The sequence below is a fragment of the Anser brachyrhynchus genome (genome assembly GCF_964034855.1).
Source record: "Anser brachyrhynchus genome assembly, chromosome: 1".
Classification (NCBI taxonomy): domain Eukaryota; kingdom Metazoa; phylum Chordata; class Aves; order Anseriformes; family Anatidae; genus Anser; species Anser brachyrhynchus.
In genome coordinates, this window is record NC_137694.1 from 29,652,183 (window position 1) to 29,668,579 (window position 16,397).

The following is a 16,397-nucleotide window of genomic DNA, read 5'->3' on the forward strand; positions in this document are numbered from 1 at the left end:
TCAGGCATTGGAACGGGTTGCCCAGGGAGGTGGTGGCGTCACTGTCCCTGGGGGTGTTTACGGAAAGTTTGGACATGGTGCTTAGGGACATGGTTTAGTGAGTGACATTGGTGGTAGGGGGACGATTGGACCAGACGATCTTGGTGGTCTTTTCCAGCCGTAATGATTCTGTGAGTCGATAATTTCACATCGTGCCGTACGCCCGACACGCCTCTGACCGCACCAGCGCCACAGCCCCACCGCCATTTTGTTACAGCGCGGCGTCGCCCCTTCTCCCCCTCCACCCCCCCGCCCCCTCCCGCAGCGCCCGGCCCCGCCGCGGTGACCACGTGACCGCGGCGGGCGAGAGGCGGAGCGGCGCGACGTAAGCGGGAAGGGCTCGGGGCCCGGCGGGGCGGGAGGGAGCGGCGGGGGAACGGCGGAGGGAGGGGGCAGTCGGGGAGGGGAGGGGGGAGCGGGGAGAGGGGGGCTGAAGCAGGCGGGGGCCGCGGCGAGCGCGCGGCCGCGGCGAGCACGCGCGCGGCTCGCGCCAGGCGCTCGACTCCGCCCCGCCCCGCCCCGCGCCGCCCAACGGCCGCTGAGCGGCCGTTGGGCGGCGCGGGGCGGGGCGGGGCGGGCCCCTGAGGGGATTGAAGCGCTTCCCCTCCTTTTTTCGTGTTTTTTGTGGTTGGGATGGTTGGGTGCCGTTCTTTGGTCCTGGGTTGGGTGTTGTTCCCTCTCGACACGCTCTGCAGTCAGACACTTGAGTCAGCTTCACTGTTATTTTTTACACGCTGCACAGAACAGTGAGGAGGTTGAGAAGTGAGAAGTTATGAGGAAATTCTTAACTCGGGGGGGGGTGAGGCACTGGAAGAGGTTGGCCAGACATGCTGTGGTTGCCCAATCCCTGGAGGTGTTCAAGGCCCGGGTGGCCAAAGCCCTGAGCAACCTGGTCCTGTGGGTGGCATCCCTGCCTATGGCAGGGGGTTGAAACTGGACAATCTCTGAGGTCCCTTCCAACCCAAGCCGTTCTACGATTCTACGATCTATTTGTCCTGTAAGGACTACAGTTAATAACGGCTCTCTCCTGATTGAGGGGCTTCCCTGTTACCATCCATGCTGAACATCTGAGAGAGATTATTTTGGTTTATACACTCTACTGTAACATCACTTAAAGCAGCGGCTTTTCCATGCTTGGTGCTTGTCCACTCGATTCCTTGCTTAATGCTTCCCTGTATGGAGACCACAGTACTTCTTCACAGAATCACAGAATCATCTAGGTTGGAAGAGACCTCCAAGATCACCTAGTCCAACCTCTGACCTAACACTAACAAGTCCTCCACTAAACCATGTCACTAAGCTCTACATCTAAACATCTAAAGATCTCCAGGGATGGTGACTCAACCACTTCCCTGGGCAGCCTATTCCAATGCCTAACAACCCTTTCAATAAAGAATTCCTTCTTGTAGCTAAAGAGACTGAGCCAGTTACTAGAAATGTCTCCATGATGTTCTTAATCCTTTTTAAGTAAAATTAAGTTTTTTGGAAGTCAATGGGAAGCATAGATAGAAAAACAGCAGAACACCAAGTAGACTCTAACCTCATAATATCTTTTTAATTAGCCAGTATTTCATTGTGATTTTTTTTCTTATCTTGCTCTTAAATTGAACTGGAATTAATTCATTACATTGAGATACTGAAAAAAAATGAAGCTGGTGGTCTAGGAAAGCTGCTTCACCTCTCTTCAGATAACTTTCTTGTACCGTTGTTTTTTTTTCCCCCTTCTCTCTCCAGTATGTGTGCATGTACATATAAGTATTTGTTCCTTGTTAAGTTGTTATCCACAACTCAACACTACAGTTAGGAAAGAAAAAAACTATTGATTGTCAACAGAAGATAAGTTGAAGGGAAGATCTCTCAGGGATTTAAAATAAATAATTTTTTTAACTTAAACTATTTCTCAGAGTTTGGAATTAGACTTTTTTTTTTTTCTTCCAGTGTGCAGTTTTATAACTGAATCCACGTGCATTTTCCAGAAATATAACAGTTTTAACCACTGTGACTGGGAGATTTCTATGATTTCTGTTCATTTCTTTTACTTTAAAATTACAGATTCTTCTGTGTAACTTTCAATAGGTTACCAAAAGAAATTTGCTCCCCAAATTGCTGGGAAGGAGCTATGCACTTTATGTAACAGTGGGTGGTAACCAGATCCTAGAGAATGGTATTTGATTGTGCTGAACAATAGTTTTAAGATTTAAATAGGTTTCACAATCACAGCTTAAATTTTATGTTGAGGTACCTGTAATTTGACCATTGTTCCCCAGATACCAACTCTTTCTGAAATACCTGGATCTTATGCTTTGCTTTTAGTTCAGCTTCTTATTAGTGACCCAAACCTGCGTTTTTCTATTAATTAATATTATAACATTTTCAGAGTTTTTTTTATCCTCATTGAAATCTCTGCAAGAAGAACCAAATCTTAGTTCCTGTGTGTTAGAGTTCTTCCTGTTGCAATTAACACTTGAAAAAGAGTCATTGAAGTTCTAGATCCGTGCTGAAAAATGTAAATTTTAGAGTTCATATTGTATTACAAAGATCGGACAAGCTGAAGCCCCAAAATCCCTGTTATAAACCTAAAACCAGTATCAGTCAGTGTAGAACGAACACTCTTAGTTTTACATAAGTGTGGCAATCTTCTGTTTATTTTTTCCAGCTAAATTTTTAGTCCTTGAAGATGAGAAATATGATTCCATTTCATGTATTAAGAGAAAAATGCCAATTGCCGTTGCCTGGGATGTACCCTGCGAGTCCTGAACTGCTAGAAAAAGACACATATTGGGTTGTATAAATAATATGCTACTCTTTCTATGGAAGGGTTTTAGTATTATTTATTTTTTAAACTGGTATTTTCCTGAACTGTTATTTAGAGTCCTACATGAAAGGGGGAAAAACCCATTGGATAACTTTTCTTTAGCTTTGTAAAAGTTACTGATTTATGCTAGAAATAAATTAATCTGCAAATACTAAAAGAAATTTTTGATTTTCTACTGTAGCTAAGCTGTAGGATGCTTCTGTTCATTTTTCAGTAAAATGATTAATCATGTCTTCCTCAAACTATTTGTCTTTAGCTGTGCTCTTAGTTTTACAGAGCTGAGAAATTTAGCCGGGGGCTGAACTTGTCATAAATCCCAGGCTCAAAACCAATATGGTGGTGTAAGGTTACTACAGAGCACACAAAATACCCTCTTAGAAAGCCCCACAGTGACCTCTAATGTTCAAGGATAAAACCCGAGTTGTTGAAATAAAGGAAGTTATTTTTCAAAGGCATAATTTTGCATGTTAGTTTGTACATTTAGTTTATTAATGTGCCACAGGCAGTAGATAGTGGTTGCTAGGTTTCATGGAAATAGTAGATTTTGGAGTCAGTTCTAATTCCTGCCTGTTTTGAGCAAATAAACAGAAGGCTTTTTTTGTAGAAGTTGTGGGACTGAAAATGAAAAATATCATTCAAATACTAAACAAGTTCTCTCTATTCTTTCTTTTGGAATTATTTACTCGTACTATATTAAATATTGTCATTTATTATTTTGTCCTTACATACCCAATACATACTTGTGTCGTTTAAAGATTCGTAGCTTAGAAGCTTGTTTCTTATGTTTACTCATTTTGCATTCAGCTAGAAGAAACTTCCCTGTTTTGTGTACTAAACTTACTTGTTCTTAATCCAAATAGAAAAACCTTGTTCACATTTTTTTTTCTTTTCTTTCTTTTTTTTTTTTTTTGCCTAGAGTTTGATTGAGAAAGACCACAACTAACTACAGTGGCAGCTTCGTGGTACTTGAAAGAATACATAGATAAATGTGCAAATGAATTAAAAATCAAAGGTTATGTTATTATTTACTGTAAATATAATCTAGAAATTTACTCTGTTCAGAAGCAGCACCTCATTTATGCAGTCTTCCTGAGACCAAAACATAGCGGCAGCTGGTAGCTGTTTGCAAAGGGTGCTTCAAATCAATTTATAAAATTCACTTGTTTTGCATGCATTGAATCTTTAAGCTGAAAGGCAACACAGAACTTTCAGGTGCAAGAAGATAAATGCTTTTTATGTTGATCACTTAAACGCGTTCCAAAACTGAAGCAATTCAGTACTTTCCTCTATGTGGGATATATATGAATGATTATTAGTTTCTTTGAAGAGACAGAAACACAAATAAAAGCAGTAACTGTATTTTTCAGGTTAGACCAGCTAGTACTCTGCCAGTCGCCTGTGGGATAGTTCTTGAAGACTTTGCATTACAGCTGAAGTTCAAATGCTCTGAAAAGATCTGGTTTATAAAAATTACTGATCATGTTTTAGTATCACAATGACAATAGAAGAGTGATCGCATTAGTGTTCTTTTTCTTGGTTGCTTACACGTGCAAAACCAAATCCTGAGAAACTTGTCAGATGTGAGAGGTGACTGATTACTCCCCATTCTGAACTAATTACTGCTTGAATTGCTGTAATTGGCATCTACAGTTACATATTCTTCCACTTTTGCTTTGTATTTCAAGAATAAAATGTTTTCATTGGAAATACACAGTTGTTCATGACGGTAAAATTCATGTCCTTGACGCATACAACTAATTAGTAAGAATAAGCTATTTATTTCCAGTCACAAACAACATGTGGATTGAGCCTGTGTACGAGATAGATCCCAGTGATGGGATATGGTAGTAATATTAGCTCGAAGGAAGACTCAGTTCCACAATAAACTGATTTTTTCCCCCATTAATAATTCTGTGACAGATCAGGTTGTTAATTGTTGTGCTTTAAGCTTTTTTGTTTCGATGTGGCTTATAACCTGAAAGGTCATTGTGTTGGTTTGTCTTCGTCTGCTTCAGGAACTTCTATGGATGTTATTATCTCCAAGAAGATTACTAAACCTGATTTTTACTGTTGCTTTTCTGCACTGTGGTGTAATGGAAAAAGTTCTTCATAATTCACAGTGATGGGAACTATCACATGAATATTCTTAGATTAAGCTTTAATTAAAACTAAGGCATAAGTAAATGGTATATAGTGGAATTAAAGCTAACAAACTCTGCTGTTACATATTTGGAACGTTTGCAGGGCAGAACGGTAACTAAAGTAGAGCAGTAGTGCTGCCTGAGGGCACGCTTCTGGGCTCTTTTACTGACGTGCTGAAAGTTGCATATTCCTCAGGCTGCTTAACTTAGCCTGTGCATAAGTTTTGCTCCTGTTTCCAGTTGTGCCTTGACTTGTTTTTGATGGGGCTATTATGGGCATGTAACCTGAAGATAAGGGGAACTTTCTTTGCAGTTGAAAGAAAAATCTAGAACTGAGTTGGCTGGTGAGTTTAGTTGAACAGTGTCGGTATGGTACAAGTCCACAGAACCTCTGTCACTGCTTCAGATGGCTTAAAGGCCTTAAACAGTTAAGTGCGTTTCTGTCCAATCTCTGTATTACATTTGGTGTCAGTCCGCAGTTATGAGCTAACTCCTCAGTTCAGTGGATATTTGGGTTTAGTTTCCTACATAACCTTCAGGGAAGAACCTTCTAAGTGCCTGGTTTCTGCCGGGCAGGAAGGTAACTGGGATTTGATTATTCTCAACTTCTTTCTCTTCTGGCTGCCTAGACTTGGGCTATTGTCAAAGTTCTGCTTTGGATACTAAACGTTAGCTATCGTCTGCAAGTGGCTCTTACGGTCACCCGACCATACCTGGTTATAAGTTTATTACATTTTCTGTGGCTGCATCTCTACCGAAGAGTAATGGAGCAGTCACTTCCCTGAGGTGTTGCATTTCCCACGTTGTAATAGAGCAGTATTCTTTAATGACTGTCATGCCTCTGTGCCAAGGGAACACAGGGAGGTTATTAATATGGCGGAGGTATGCTGCTGAAAACCTGTAAGGAGAGCATGAGTACATTAATAGATTAGAAATGTCACCATTACGGTGGAATAATACCAGGATGGAGTAGTCTTTAATAAAGGATAAATGAGAGCTCCTTCTGGAAGGAGACATTATTTTTAAATGAAAACTTTACATAGACTAATCTGTGTTGATTCTTCCGTAGCAGTCATCACCATTTTGTCTCTGTGCATCAGCCTGTACTTGGATAAATTTATATGAATTAAATTAGTTTACTATAAAGCATGCATACCCTCCCCCTTACAAAAATTACTGTAGTGTAAAAGTTACCGAAATGTGTGACAAATGGGAAATGAGTGTCAGGTTGCATGGCACTATTACGCTGGCCTTGTTTCGGGAAAGACTGCAGAAGAGGCACATGTGAAAAAGGTCACACAAATTCTGATACTGAGCAGCATCCTATTCATTATGGTTGTTAAACTAGGTGTAGCCTTGTCATCAAGTTGTACCAGTCTTGCTTAAAACAAGAGCTCTTGTTTCTTGCTGAATTTTGTATTTCATAGAATGGAGCAGAATTTGGCTCGTGTGCTGGTACGTTGTTACAGCAGTCTGCCTTGTTTTCAAACCATATATACCTGGATATATGTCATTGGTTTGTAGAAAAATACTTGCCAAGGCAGGAAAGTTGGTTATTTCAGTGGAACCTGGAGTTACAGTACTATATACTGTACAGTTACTCATTCCTGAACGAGATTAAATAGGTCGTTTCATACTAACATAGTCTTGGCTGGGTAGTTGTTTTGCATACAGGTTGTAATTCCTTCCTTCCTGTTTCTCACATACGTTCTTGTAGAAACACTTCAGGGGCCAATTTCTTTCCTTTGTGGATGACTGCTAATGCCTTGTTTTTACAGCTATGTTTCCTATCATACTTCTGTGGGTAATTTTTAAGTACTTAGATTTGCAAATATATTGTAACCTGGGGCTTTCTGAATATTACTTGATGACTTTCTGCAGGCTGTTTGATAAACAGTGTCTTCTAATGTGCAGGCAAGTATAAGAAAAATAAACATTTTATACATAGAGAGCTATCTAAATAGCATCTCAGCTCCATATGTTGTAGTACTCACGAGAGGCTCATTATAATCCCTGGACCTTTTGTGCACCAAATACTTCAGTCCAGATAATGCTGTGCTCCATCTGCCTTAATCTCTGAGCTGCACAATGTGAAATTCTTAATGCTTTGACCTGCTGTATGCTGGCATTTTTGATCTTGGATTTTTCTTGTCCGTGTTGCCATTTCAAACAAGTTTTCAAGGTTGATACTTTGAAGTTTGCCAGTTCTATTGAATTACTCAGTTATTATTTTTTTTTCCTAAAACGCGTGTAATTTATAAACAGTGTAAAGTGTATTCATCTGTAAAATATTTTTCTGTGTTTTGCTTGTTTGTTTCTTTTACACCATCTTTTAAGTGTTAGGATTTGTTAATTTTATTCAAGGTGTCGCTGACTGGGCAGAGATCCAGAAATATGTGTTGATGAACTTATTGAGAGTCCTTCATTTATTTTATTTATTTTTTTATTTTTAAGCAAAGAGTCCTTTGCTTGCTCCATTGGCATACATGTAAACTTGCTAAGTATTTAGCTGTTAGCTTAGAACAGACACAGCACTGGATTTCAGAATTTCACTCTGGAACTGTGATGCTCATAAAATCTACAGTTAGTTTAGAAATCTTTTAAATTTTACATACAATGAGTTCACTCAATATCATTAAATAATGGTAGTTCACAGAGGTATTTCTTACCCTTCTGGTAAGAACTTTTTATTGTATAGAAGGACTTAAGGTTAAAGACAGATTTCTTTATAAGTAATTCTTCTCAAACTATTGAAATGTGCATGCATATATTTATTATGTTTGGGAAGAGGGACTTGTACAGTAGAGTAATCTACAGGTTTGCTCAGTTTGTGTCCAGGAGAAAGCTGTCCTTTCCTGTGGGGTATGGGGAGCCAGGAAACTTCTAGAATGTGGTGCATGAGTAGAAATGGTGGATTTATCTATGACAGTATAAAAGATAAAGCCAGTGGTTTGCTCAGTTGTGCAAGGAAAGAAGAGGAAAGGAAGGAAGAAAGGAAGAAAGGAAGAAATTCCTCAGCTTTTGCTGGCTTTGGTGGCTTTGAAAATCAGTTGCCTGCAGGGGTGGTGTTGGTGTTTGGCTGTGCCTTGTAATGCTGTGTATGTCCAAACCCACAAAAGTAGGACCTGAGGTCCCGGTTTTGCCCGGAGCTGCCTAATACTCCTGATATTTCCATGGCCAAGTGATGTACCGAGAACACAGCATTTTATCATACCTTTTTTAACCTGGTTGCTAGATTGTGTGTCGCTGTTAATTGGCTTGTAGCTCCAAGAGCATATGGTCGGTCTCCCGTGGATTGCCTGGCCAATTACTTTTCTTCAGATATTGGAATTTTCTGTAGATACCAGCATGGGTCTTTTGCAAGAAAATTACAGCAAGATCTGTGGATGGATTTGGTAAAAGGGATGGGGTCAACATTTATACTTCACTATTCATGAAAATAGGTTGGACTATGAGGAATTTAATGAGTAAGTTTGTCTAATTTCTTAAAGTTTGCAAAAAAAAATCCTAATTTAGTCATATTCTGTTACATTTGTCAAACAGAGTCTTTAAACTCAAAGAGCAACTGTGCATAGAAAGTGGAGGAGACTGTTGTGGGCAATGTCCAAAAATTGCGTTTTGAGACTACCATTTCTGTAAGAGTCGAGAGGTCTGAGATACAGGAGACCTCGCAGTCGAGGAGTACGTTCCAGACAGAAAACTGGAGAAGTGAGGTTCAGATTCAGGGGACTGAGGGAAGGGTGTTAAGGTGCATGAGATGGTATAGGTTGTTAAACAGTAGACAAAAAGCTGATTCCTAGGGCTTCTCTTTTTATGTGGAATACTTCTAAAGGTAAATCCGTGCTGATTGAGGCAATAGTATCTTTTGATCGATTGGTTCCAGTAATGAGTTCTTACACAGTAAGATGGAAATAAAGCTTTTTAACGCTTGTTTTGAATCGGTGAGTTTTTTGTTCTCTTTCACATCCTATTCCAGATTCTTTGTGAAAGCTGTTGATGCAAATTGGATTATTTTTTTAAATGAAATGTACAGGAAGAAAATATAATTGTATTACAAACATTAAATATATTTACTCTTTTTACTAAGTAGGCTTCAGATGTGTGCAAAAGTTATAGGTGATGGTGAAATATTTCCACATTTAAGAAAAAAAAAAGTAAAAAGGGATTAAAAACCTTGTGAAGGTGAATGCCAGAATTGATGGTAAAGATGTTCCAGTCTTTTTGAAGATAGATCTTGTCATTGCAAAGCTATTAATATCCATAAAGAATTCAAGTGAAGAATATGCTGACGGTATATTTTGTAGAACTGGGTTTCCTCTCGTAATTGTAATGCATTATAGAATTAAGTAGCCATATCTGTGACAGAAATACTGCTTTCAGTATTATTTCATCAGAGTTATTTGAGGTTGTGCTTTGCATACAAATAGTTCATCACCTCCATATTTCTGAAAATGCAACAACAAAAAAATATTGTGGAAGTCTGAATATACTGTTAAGAGCATTGAAACAAACTGTATTTTTGTTGAAAAATAATTCTTTGTCCTTGAATATAAACATACTGAAGGACTTGAAAGTTCAGGGCAGAGTCTGTTCTCATCTTCTGTTCCTCTCTGCCAGAGTTACGACGTGATAGAAGGAGCAGGGACTTCGCAAACTGATTTTGTACAGGCTCCACCAGGTACTCATTAGACAGAAACAAAGGTTTAAATTGGATTTGCCGATAGGAGAAGAACTGTATTTCTTATAATACACTACTTAGGAATCTTGTCTTTCTGCTAAAAGAGGTTTATTGAATTGAACTTCTGGGGCTGCTCAAGCACTTCTCCATGCAGTAGTGTTCAGGCATTGTCTCCCACATGGCTTCCGCAGCCTAACAGTCTGTCACACCCTCTTCTCGAACTGAGAGGTTAATTAACATCAACGAGTGAGATCTTAAAAAAAATCCTGAAGTTTGACAGCTTTGTAAATTACGCTGCAGGATCTCACCTTTTTAGATCATTTCTTGCCAAGGCCACCCAGGTCATGACCAAGCCGCCAGGAGGGCCTGCTGCGGCGGAGCTGGGAGCGCGGGCTGCTTGGCGGCTGGCCGGTGGGCAGGCGAGGAAATGGCGGTTCCGTAAAGTAGGCTTGCACCTTTGCAGCAGTACCCAAGTGACGATTCAAACTGGTGTTTGCAGTTACCACAAGGGTAGAAATGACACACGACTTGTGCGTGTGAGACTATTTAATAAAGAACTGCTAATGTATTGTAAATGGTCAGCTTTTCCTTTACATAACACAATCTATCTTTCGGGCTCATGAATTTATAACTACTAGTTTATGGGGAGAAAATTACTTACGGCATTTTAGTTTTGAACTCCAGTTGAATGTTCTGAAATAGGTTATTACCATATAGCTGATACATCTATCTGTATATTTTTTCAGAAATACATAGTTGAATTTTGTGTGGTTATATCAGTTTGCTTCTTGTTTAGCTGAATTGTTATCCAGGCATTTTTATCAAGTACTGCCGCTAGCAGAGGATCACTAGAAATGGTCAAATTATGTAAAGGGTAAATGTCAAGTATCACATTTTCTTCTGTACAGTTGACTTTTAAATTTTGATGAATATTTCTGTTCTTTTTCATTCTTATGTGTACATTCATTTTTTCACTGTGGATATTGAGATAACAGTATAACAGATAAGAAATCTGTTCTTAACTCCTCCTCACTCCAATGATATAGACAATATTAATACTTAAAAATTGCTTCATAATGACTTTTTTTCCCTGTTTTTTTTTAATCTTTTTCAGATTATGGCACAGGCTCAAGGTTTTGGGAGAAGATACATTAAAGCCTTCTTTAAAGGTTTCTTTGTTGCTGTTCCCGTGACAGTGACTTTCCTAGATAGAGTTGCCTGTGTAGCAAGAGTGGAAGGAGCATCCATGCAGGTATGGTTGAAAATATCTTTTGTGTGTCTTGAAGTTATAAACTGGCTGTCCACTGACAACAGCAAAATGGAAGAAAATCTTTTTTCTCAGTTGTTACCAAGTGATCACAATTATAGTATGGAATAGTTGAATTTTTAGTTTGTTACACAACAAATTTTGTGATATGAAAATAAAAGCTTTTGAGAACAAAACTTCCCAAAATTCTATGTAAAAGCAAAATATATAGATAAGTAGTGGTAAAAGTGTTGGTTTTTATCCTCCTAGTCATTTAGAAATCAAGATTATTTTTTTTTTGAGCATTACCTTTTGTCTTGATGCAGTACTTTGATGACTCACAAAGAAGCTTTTTTTTGTTTGTTTTATTTGCTGTATTATAATAATTGCAGGGCTCAAGGCAAAACCACTTCTGGCCATAGGTGCTCTTCCTATAGAACAAATGTAGCACTGTTTCAGTGAAGAATGCTGCAAACGGCATTAACCTAATATTAATACCCATGCTTATTAGGTAATAAATATCCCTTAACTTTTTTTACTTTGCTTATACAGGATACTTATACGTTGGTGTAAGCATATCAATACAAATATGTTTGTAATGTTTGAAAGATAAATACTCTTGATAATGAACAGCTACTTTGCTTCCTGTTATTAGGACTTGAAAAATATATGTTGTAATGTAGTTAGCCAATTTTTATATTGTTACCTTGCTTTCTAAATCATATGCCCTGTATACTGCAGTGCATCACTACTGATAATTATAATGTATTTTGTTTTAATATCGTAACATTCCAATTAGCAGAGACTAAAGATTTGATTCATGGATGCTGAGCTCTCTTTTCTGATTATCAGAGTAAGTTCAGAACCTTGAAGACAGGTTATATAAGAATCAAGACCAACTGTTGGAGTTTGAAGTGTACAACATTCACTCAGGCAAAACTTGGTTTAGAGCCTGGGCTTGACTGATTTGTGTTTAATGCCACAGAAAAGCCTAGGGTGGGCTGGAGGGTGGCATAGTGCCTTTTGCAGTAGCCTGTACCCTGGTGTTCAACTTCTGTCAAGAAACTTCAGCTAGTCTGGAAGGCAGCTCTCACCTCAAGAACGGGGACTGAAGTAAAATAATCATGCTCCAGTAATTCTACAGTCCAAGAACAGAAGTTAGATGTAACATGCATTATTTTTCCCTTTTCATAAGCGTTATTCTGAGTATCATTGATGACCAATCAAATATGTGAAAGTCTCAGGACAGCTTACAGTTGCAGAGCCAGAAATTTGCTCTAGAAATGAGTAGAGGAATGGGAAAACAGGAAAAACAGTTTCATTCTGGGTTCATTTAATTTAATTTCATTTTTTTCTTTTTTCTTTTTTCTTTTTTTCTTTCTGTCTCTGGCATAATATTCTATTTCCCAACCATTCTTGTTGGGATAGTTTTAACTCAGTAGCTGGAAAGAAATGTTCTAAATTTCCCTAGTCCACAAGCCTTTTGAATGCATCTGGTCAAGACCTCAGTTTTATGTTTCCATTTGAAGTCAAAGTCTCAAGTGTTAGGGAACACTCTGGTATTGTTCCGGAGTGTTGTTTCTGTGCTCATGTGAAAGGGCATATAGTTAACTGTCATTTATCTTTGGAAAATGTGAAAAACACTACAGTTATGCGCTTAGATTTATCCAACCTAACAAAAAAGGGTATGCAGTCTTCATAGTGGCAAGGGAAAGTGATATGTATTCAATTTACTAATCTTAATGGCATTTCAGTGTCTGTAAAATTCCCTCTCTGGTTTTATTCTGGACTGTAGCAGTGAGGTAGAAGTTTGTTTTAAACTAACATGATTCTGCGTGCATGGATGTTTTCAGACTACAAAAAATCTTCCTGGTGCTTTTAATAAGATACTAATTTCCTTGCCAAGATTTATTAGACACCTAAGTAGGTCTGGCAGGAACATAATTATAAGGAACATATCCCTCTTTTGCAGAATAGCTTGAAGGAGTACAGGTCATTGCTTTGGAATTCTATCTGTTTACAGTGTTCCCTGAAGAGTGATCTTTGTTGAATGTAACTGGCAGCTTACGGGTAGGAGGGAGGGTGAAGCCCAGTCAGCATGTAGTCATATATCCATCAACTGCATGTTTCCAATGATACTGTATTGTCTCACTGTGAAGATATCGTGATACGATTTCCAACAATTTGATTTGTAAGAGTCCTCTAAAATATCTAGCTGACTTTGTGTTCTCATTGTTGTTGCTCCTGCTGAGTCTGAAATTAAAAGTTCTGACAAGAAGCAGGGAATAAATCTCTCACTCTCTCCTGCTTTGTCCCCTTTCAGTTTTTGTTTGGACCAGCCATACTGCTGCTTCATAGTTATTGATATTGGTAGTTGGTAGTACTTTTTCACATTCTGGCAAGCACACTGCATTGAGGTTCTAATTAAAGTACATATTTTATGATTTATTCCCAATCAATTAAGACAACCATGCATTTAATTTTCTCAAGCTGGTTCAGTGTTTCTACAGCATAATTCTTTCACTTGTGCTACTACAGTGTATATGAGTATTAACTTTGAAGTTTAGGGAATAATACTAAAGTATTGAAGCTTATAATTTCAGCGTTTTTAGTTGCTTCATTGCCTTCTTTTTTCTTTCCAAAATTACTGTTTTTTTAATCCTCACTTGAGGTGTTCTCAGTTGCTTAGAATTTTACAGATTGATGTTCTCGTCTAGCATTGCTTTAATAGCGGGTTTCAAGTGAATTACAGCATTGAACATAAGTGACACAAATAATTGGTATTATGATTTCTTAATTCAATGTTGTGGATTTTTTGGGACTACTCTTGTAATGCTGGTTGTGTACTTCAACATGTTTTGTCTTGTGTTACATTGCTTGTCTGGTATTATGAACTTCTCATATATAATGGTGTGGAAAAAGCAAACCCTTATGGATATATAAATTCTTAAATTCATTAAATCAAATGGACTGTTTTCAAGTGAGATGAAAGATGACAGTTTATGTGCAGCTCTACATGGATGTTTCTGTCACAAACAGTTCAATACCAAGAATTAGAGCAAGTTGCCTGACCAGTGATCTCTGACAAAGCCCAGTTGTTTCAGCAGCAAATATTATGTTCAGTGCCATTATGCATAATGGCAGTTGTAATTATTCTGTTGCAGTTTCTCCTAACATTATTAGGATTACTGTACGTAAGCCTGGAAGCTTATGTGAATATTCTTTCTGTTCCCCAAGCTAAAAGCAAATAAGTTGTGACCTTCTGGTATTCACTAGTAGCATAATAACTATCAAGTTAATCATTATTTATAGTAAAAGGGCATGCTTTTACCCTGTTACTTACAGAACCTCATGTCCTGTGAGGCTTCATCATATGGCTGGGGATCTCAATTTGCATGCTTTTAGCTTTAGATTAGCTGGTAATTGGAAAGAGCGAATGTTTTGTGACTTCTGCACCATAGTTCTAAATTAAGACCTATGTGTCTCATTTGTAGTAAGCTGTTATGCCAAGAACTTGGGTAAACAAGTTATAATGCTTCAAGCTCCAGAAAGAAAGAAGCCCCTCTATTACTTTGTTTCTTATGAAAGTAAAGAGCTCTCGTGAGTCTGTTGACTGCTTTTTCAGAAATTGTATTTTTGTTTTGCTAGATCTGAGATCCTACTAGCAGTAAAAATGTTGAGGAGAACAAGTTGTTTCTTATACTTTATATTATTTACCTTAGAGAGAAACATTTACTGAATGATTTGAATGATTTGAATGATTTTTTACAGAAGATTGTATTGTTGATATAAAGTGAAAGTTGTCTCCTGGTTTTTCTTTCATACCTTCTTCTACCGAAATATTTTTGTATTTGTATGCCTGCATTTTGAATACGTTAGTGTTACTATGTGAGAAAGAAAAAAAAAATCCACGTTGTCATATTTCTCTCAGATATAAATCTGGTAAGTCAGGAATTGGATATCCACTCTGTAAATCAAAACTATGAGTGATGTATTGTTAAAAACAGAAAGCCATATGGCATTACATTTAGAGTGCTTTGAGTTAAAAGGATTATGAAATACCTAACTGTATTTAAACTGTGAAACATTTCCTTTGTTTAAATACAGAAAACAGTAGGAGTTGACTAGGGCAATGCTGTAACTACATGGTGTGTTTGTCTGTAAGATGAAGTTGATACAATTTTTGTTGCAAGGACAAGTTTATGAACATTCATGCAAATCTTTGCTATGTATTAGCTGTGAAATACATTAGCTTTTGGATTAAAATTACCATTTGCCTTGACCTTCTCTTTCTGCCTTTTAAGGTAAATACCGCAGTTTATTTTGTGGGAATATACCATATGCATGATTCTCACTTTTTTAGATTAGCCTCTTTGTCTAATGTTTAATACAGTTGTTAGCTTCTGGACCAAAGAATGCCTTCTTTTGGTTAAATAAGTACAATTATGAAATGTTTGTGAATTTTTATGTAAAAATACTATTATTTTGTTGAAGATGCTTGCTGTAAAATTGGAAAATCATTTTGGAAATTCCTTATTAAAATAATAATAACCCACTATCTGCATCTGGTTTTCATTTTACTGGCTCTTGCAATGAATAGACTCCACTAAATAAAATAATGATGAATGTTAATGTCCTTACAGTAAGGACATTAACATTAATTTATGTTAATGTCCTTACAATAATGTCCTTACGCTGTAAGGCAAACACTGAAAACCTCTTCTATAAAAATATCAAATTTCAGCAAATATTGTCACTGTCATGTCAATAAATGAGGAGCTGTGTAGTCTCAATACTTTGTCAGATTTGGTGCTGCATGGGGCTATAATCATAGGATCATAGAATATCCAGAGTTGGAAGGGACCCACAAGGATCATCAAGTCCAACTCATAGCTCCATACAGGTCTGCCCAAAAATTCAGACCATATGACTGAGAGCACAGTCCAACTGCTTCTTAAACTCTGACAGGCTTGCTGCCGTTATTACATCCCTGGGGAGCCTGTTCCAGTAATTTGCTTTATTAAATATTTCAAATAGCTCTAGAGTCTAAATTAGAGACCATTGCTGGCCAGTGTGAATACAACATAATTTTATTTGCAGAGTCTTAGAAAGCATATTGAAAAATATGCTGCCAACAAACTTTAGTCTGGATTACTGTTAGATACTTTCTGTGTAGTAAAAGAATTATATGTATTGTAATAATCCCTAAAACATCAATGAAGACAGTACTAATATTGGCTGCTTACTTCCTCTACTGTTTCTGATGGGTTAACTCAGAACCAGGGTTAATCAGGTACCATAGTTTTGTACTGCATCATACAAAATAATTGTGTATGGTTCTGAATATCTCCTCATACTCATTGCTAATTACTTATTCAATGGTTTTTAACTGTTGAGGTTAGTCAGTAGACTCATTTCAATGTATATTCCTGTGAAAGTTCATGCTTCTTTGGATCCTGTTATGGAAGGCCCCCATTT

The 16,397-nt window shown here is 37.8% G+C and overlaps 1 protein-coding gene across 6 annotated transcripts in view; it reads left to right on the top strand.

Moving 5' to 3' along the window:
* The first annotated feature begins 277 nt into the window (after nt 1–277).
* IMMP2L (inner mitochondrial membrane peptidase subunit 2) overlaps nt 278–16,397 on the top strand; it is a 460,185-nt gene continuing 444,065 nt past the window's right edge. For 5 of the 6 annotated variants that reach the window (XM_080576908.1, XM_080576910.1, XM_080576911.1 and 2 more), the window contains exons 1-2: nt 278–364; nt 10,788–10,925. In XM_080576908.1, the coding sequence (XP_080433034.1) occupies nt 10,791–10,925 (135 nt within the window). In that variant the 5' untranslated portion in view covers nt 278–364; nt 10,788–10,790. Of the gene's footprint in view, nt 365–9,575; nt 9,674–10,787; nt 10,926–16,397 lie in introns of those variants that run through there. The other variant, XM_080576909.1, reaches the window with a different exon arrangement.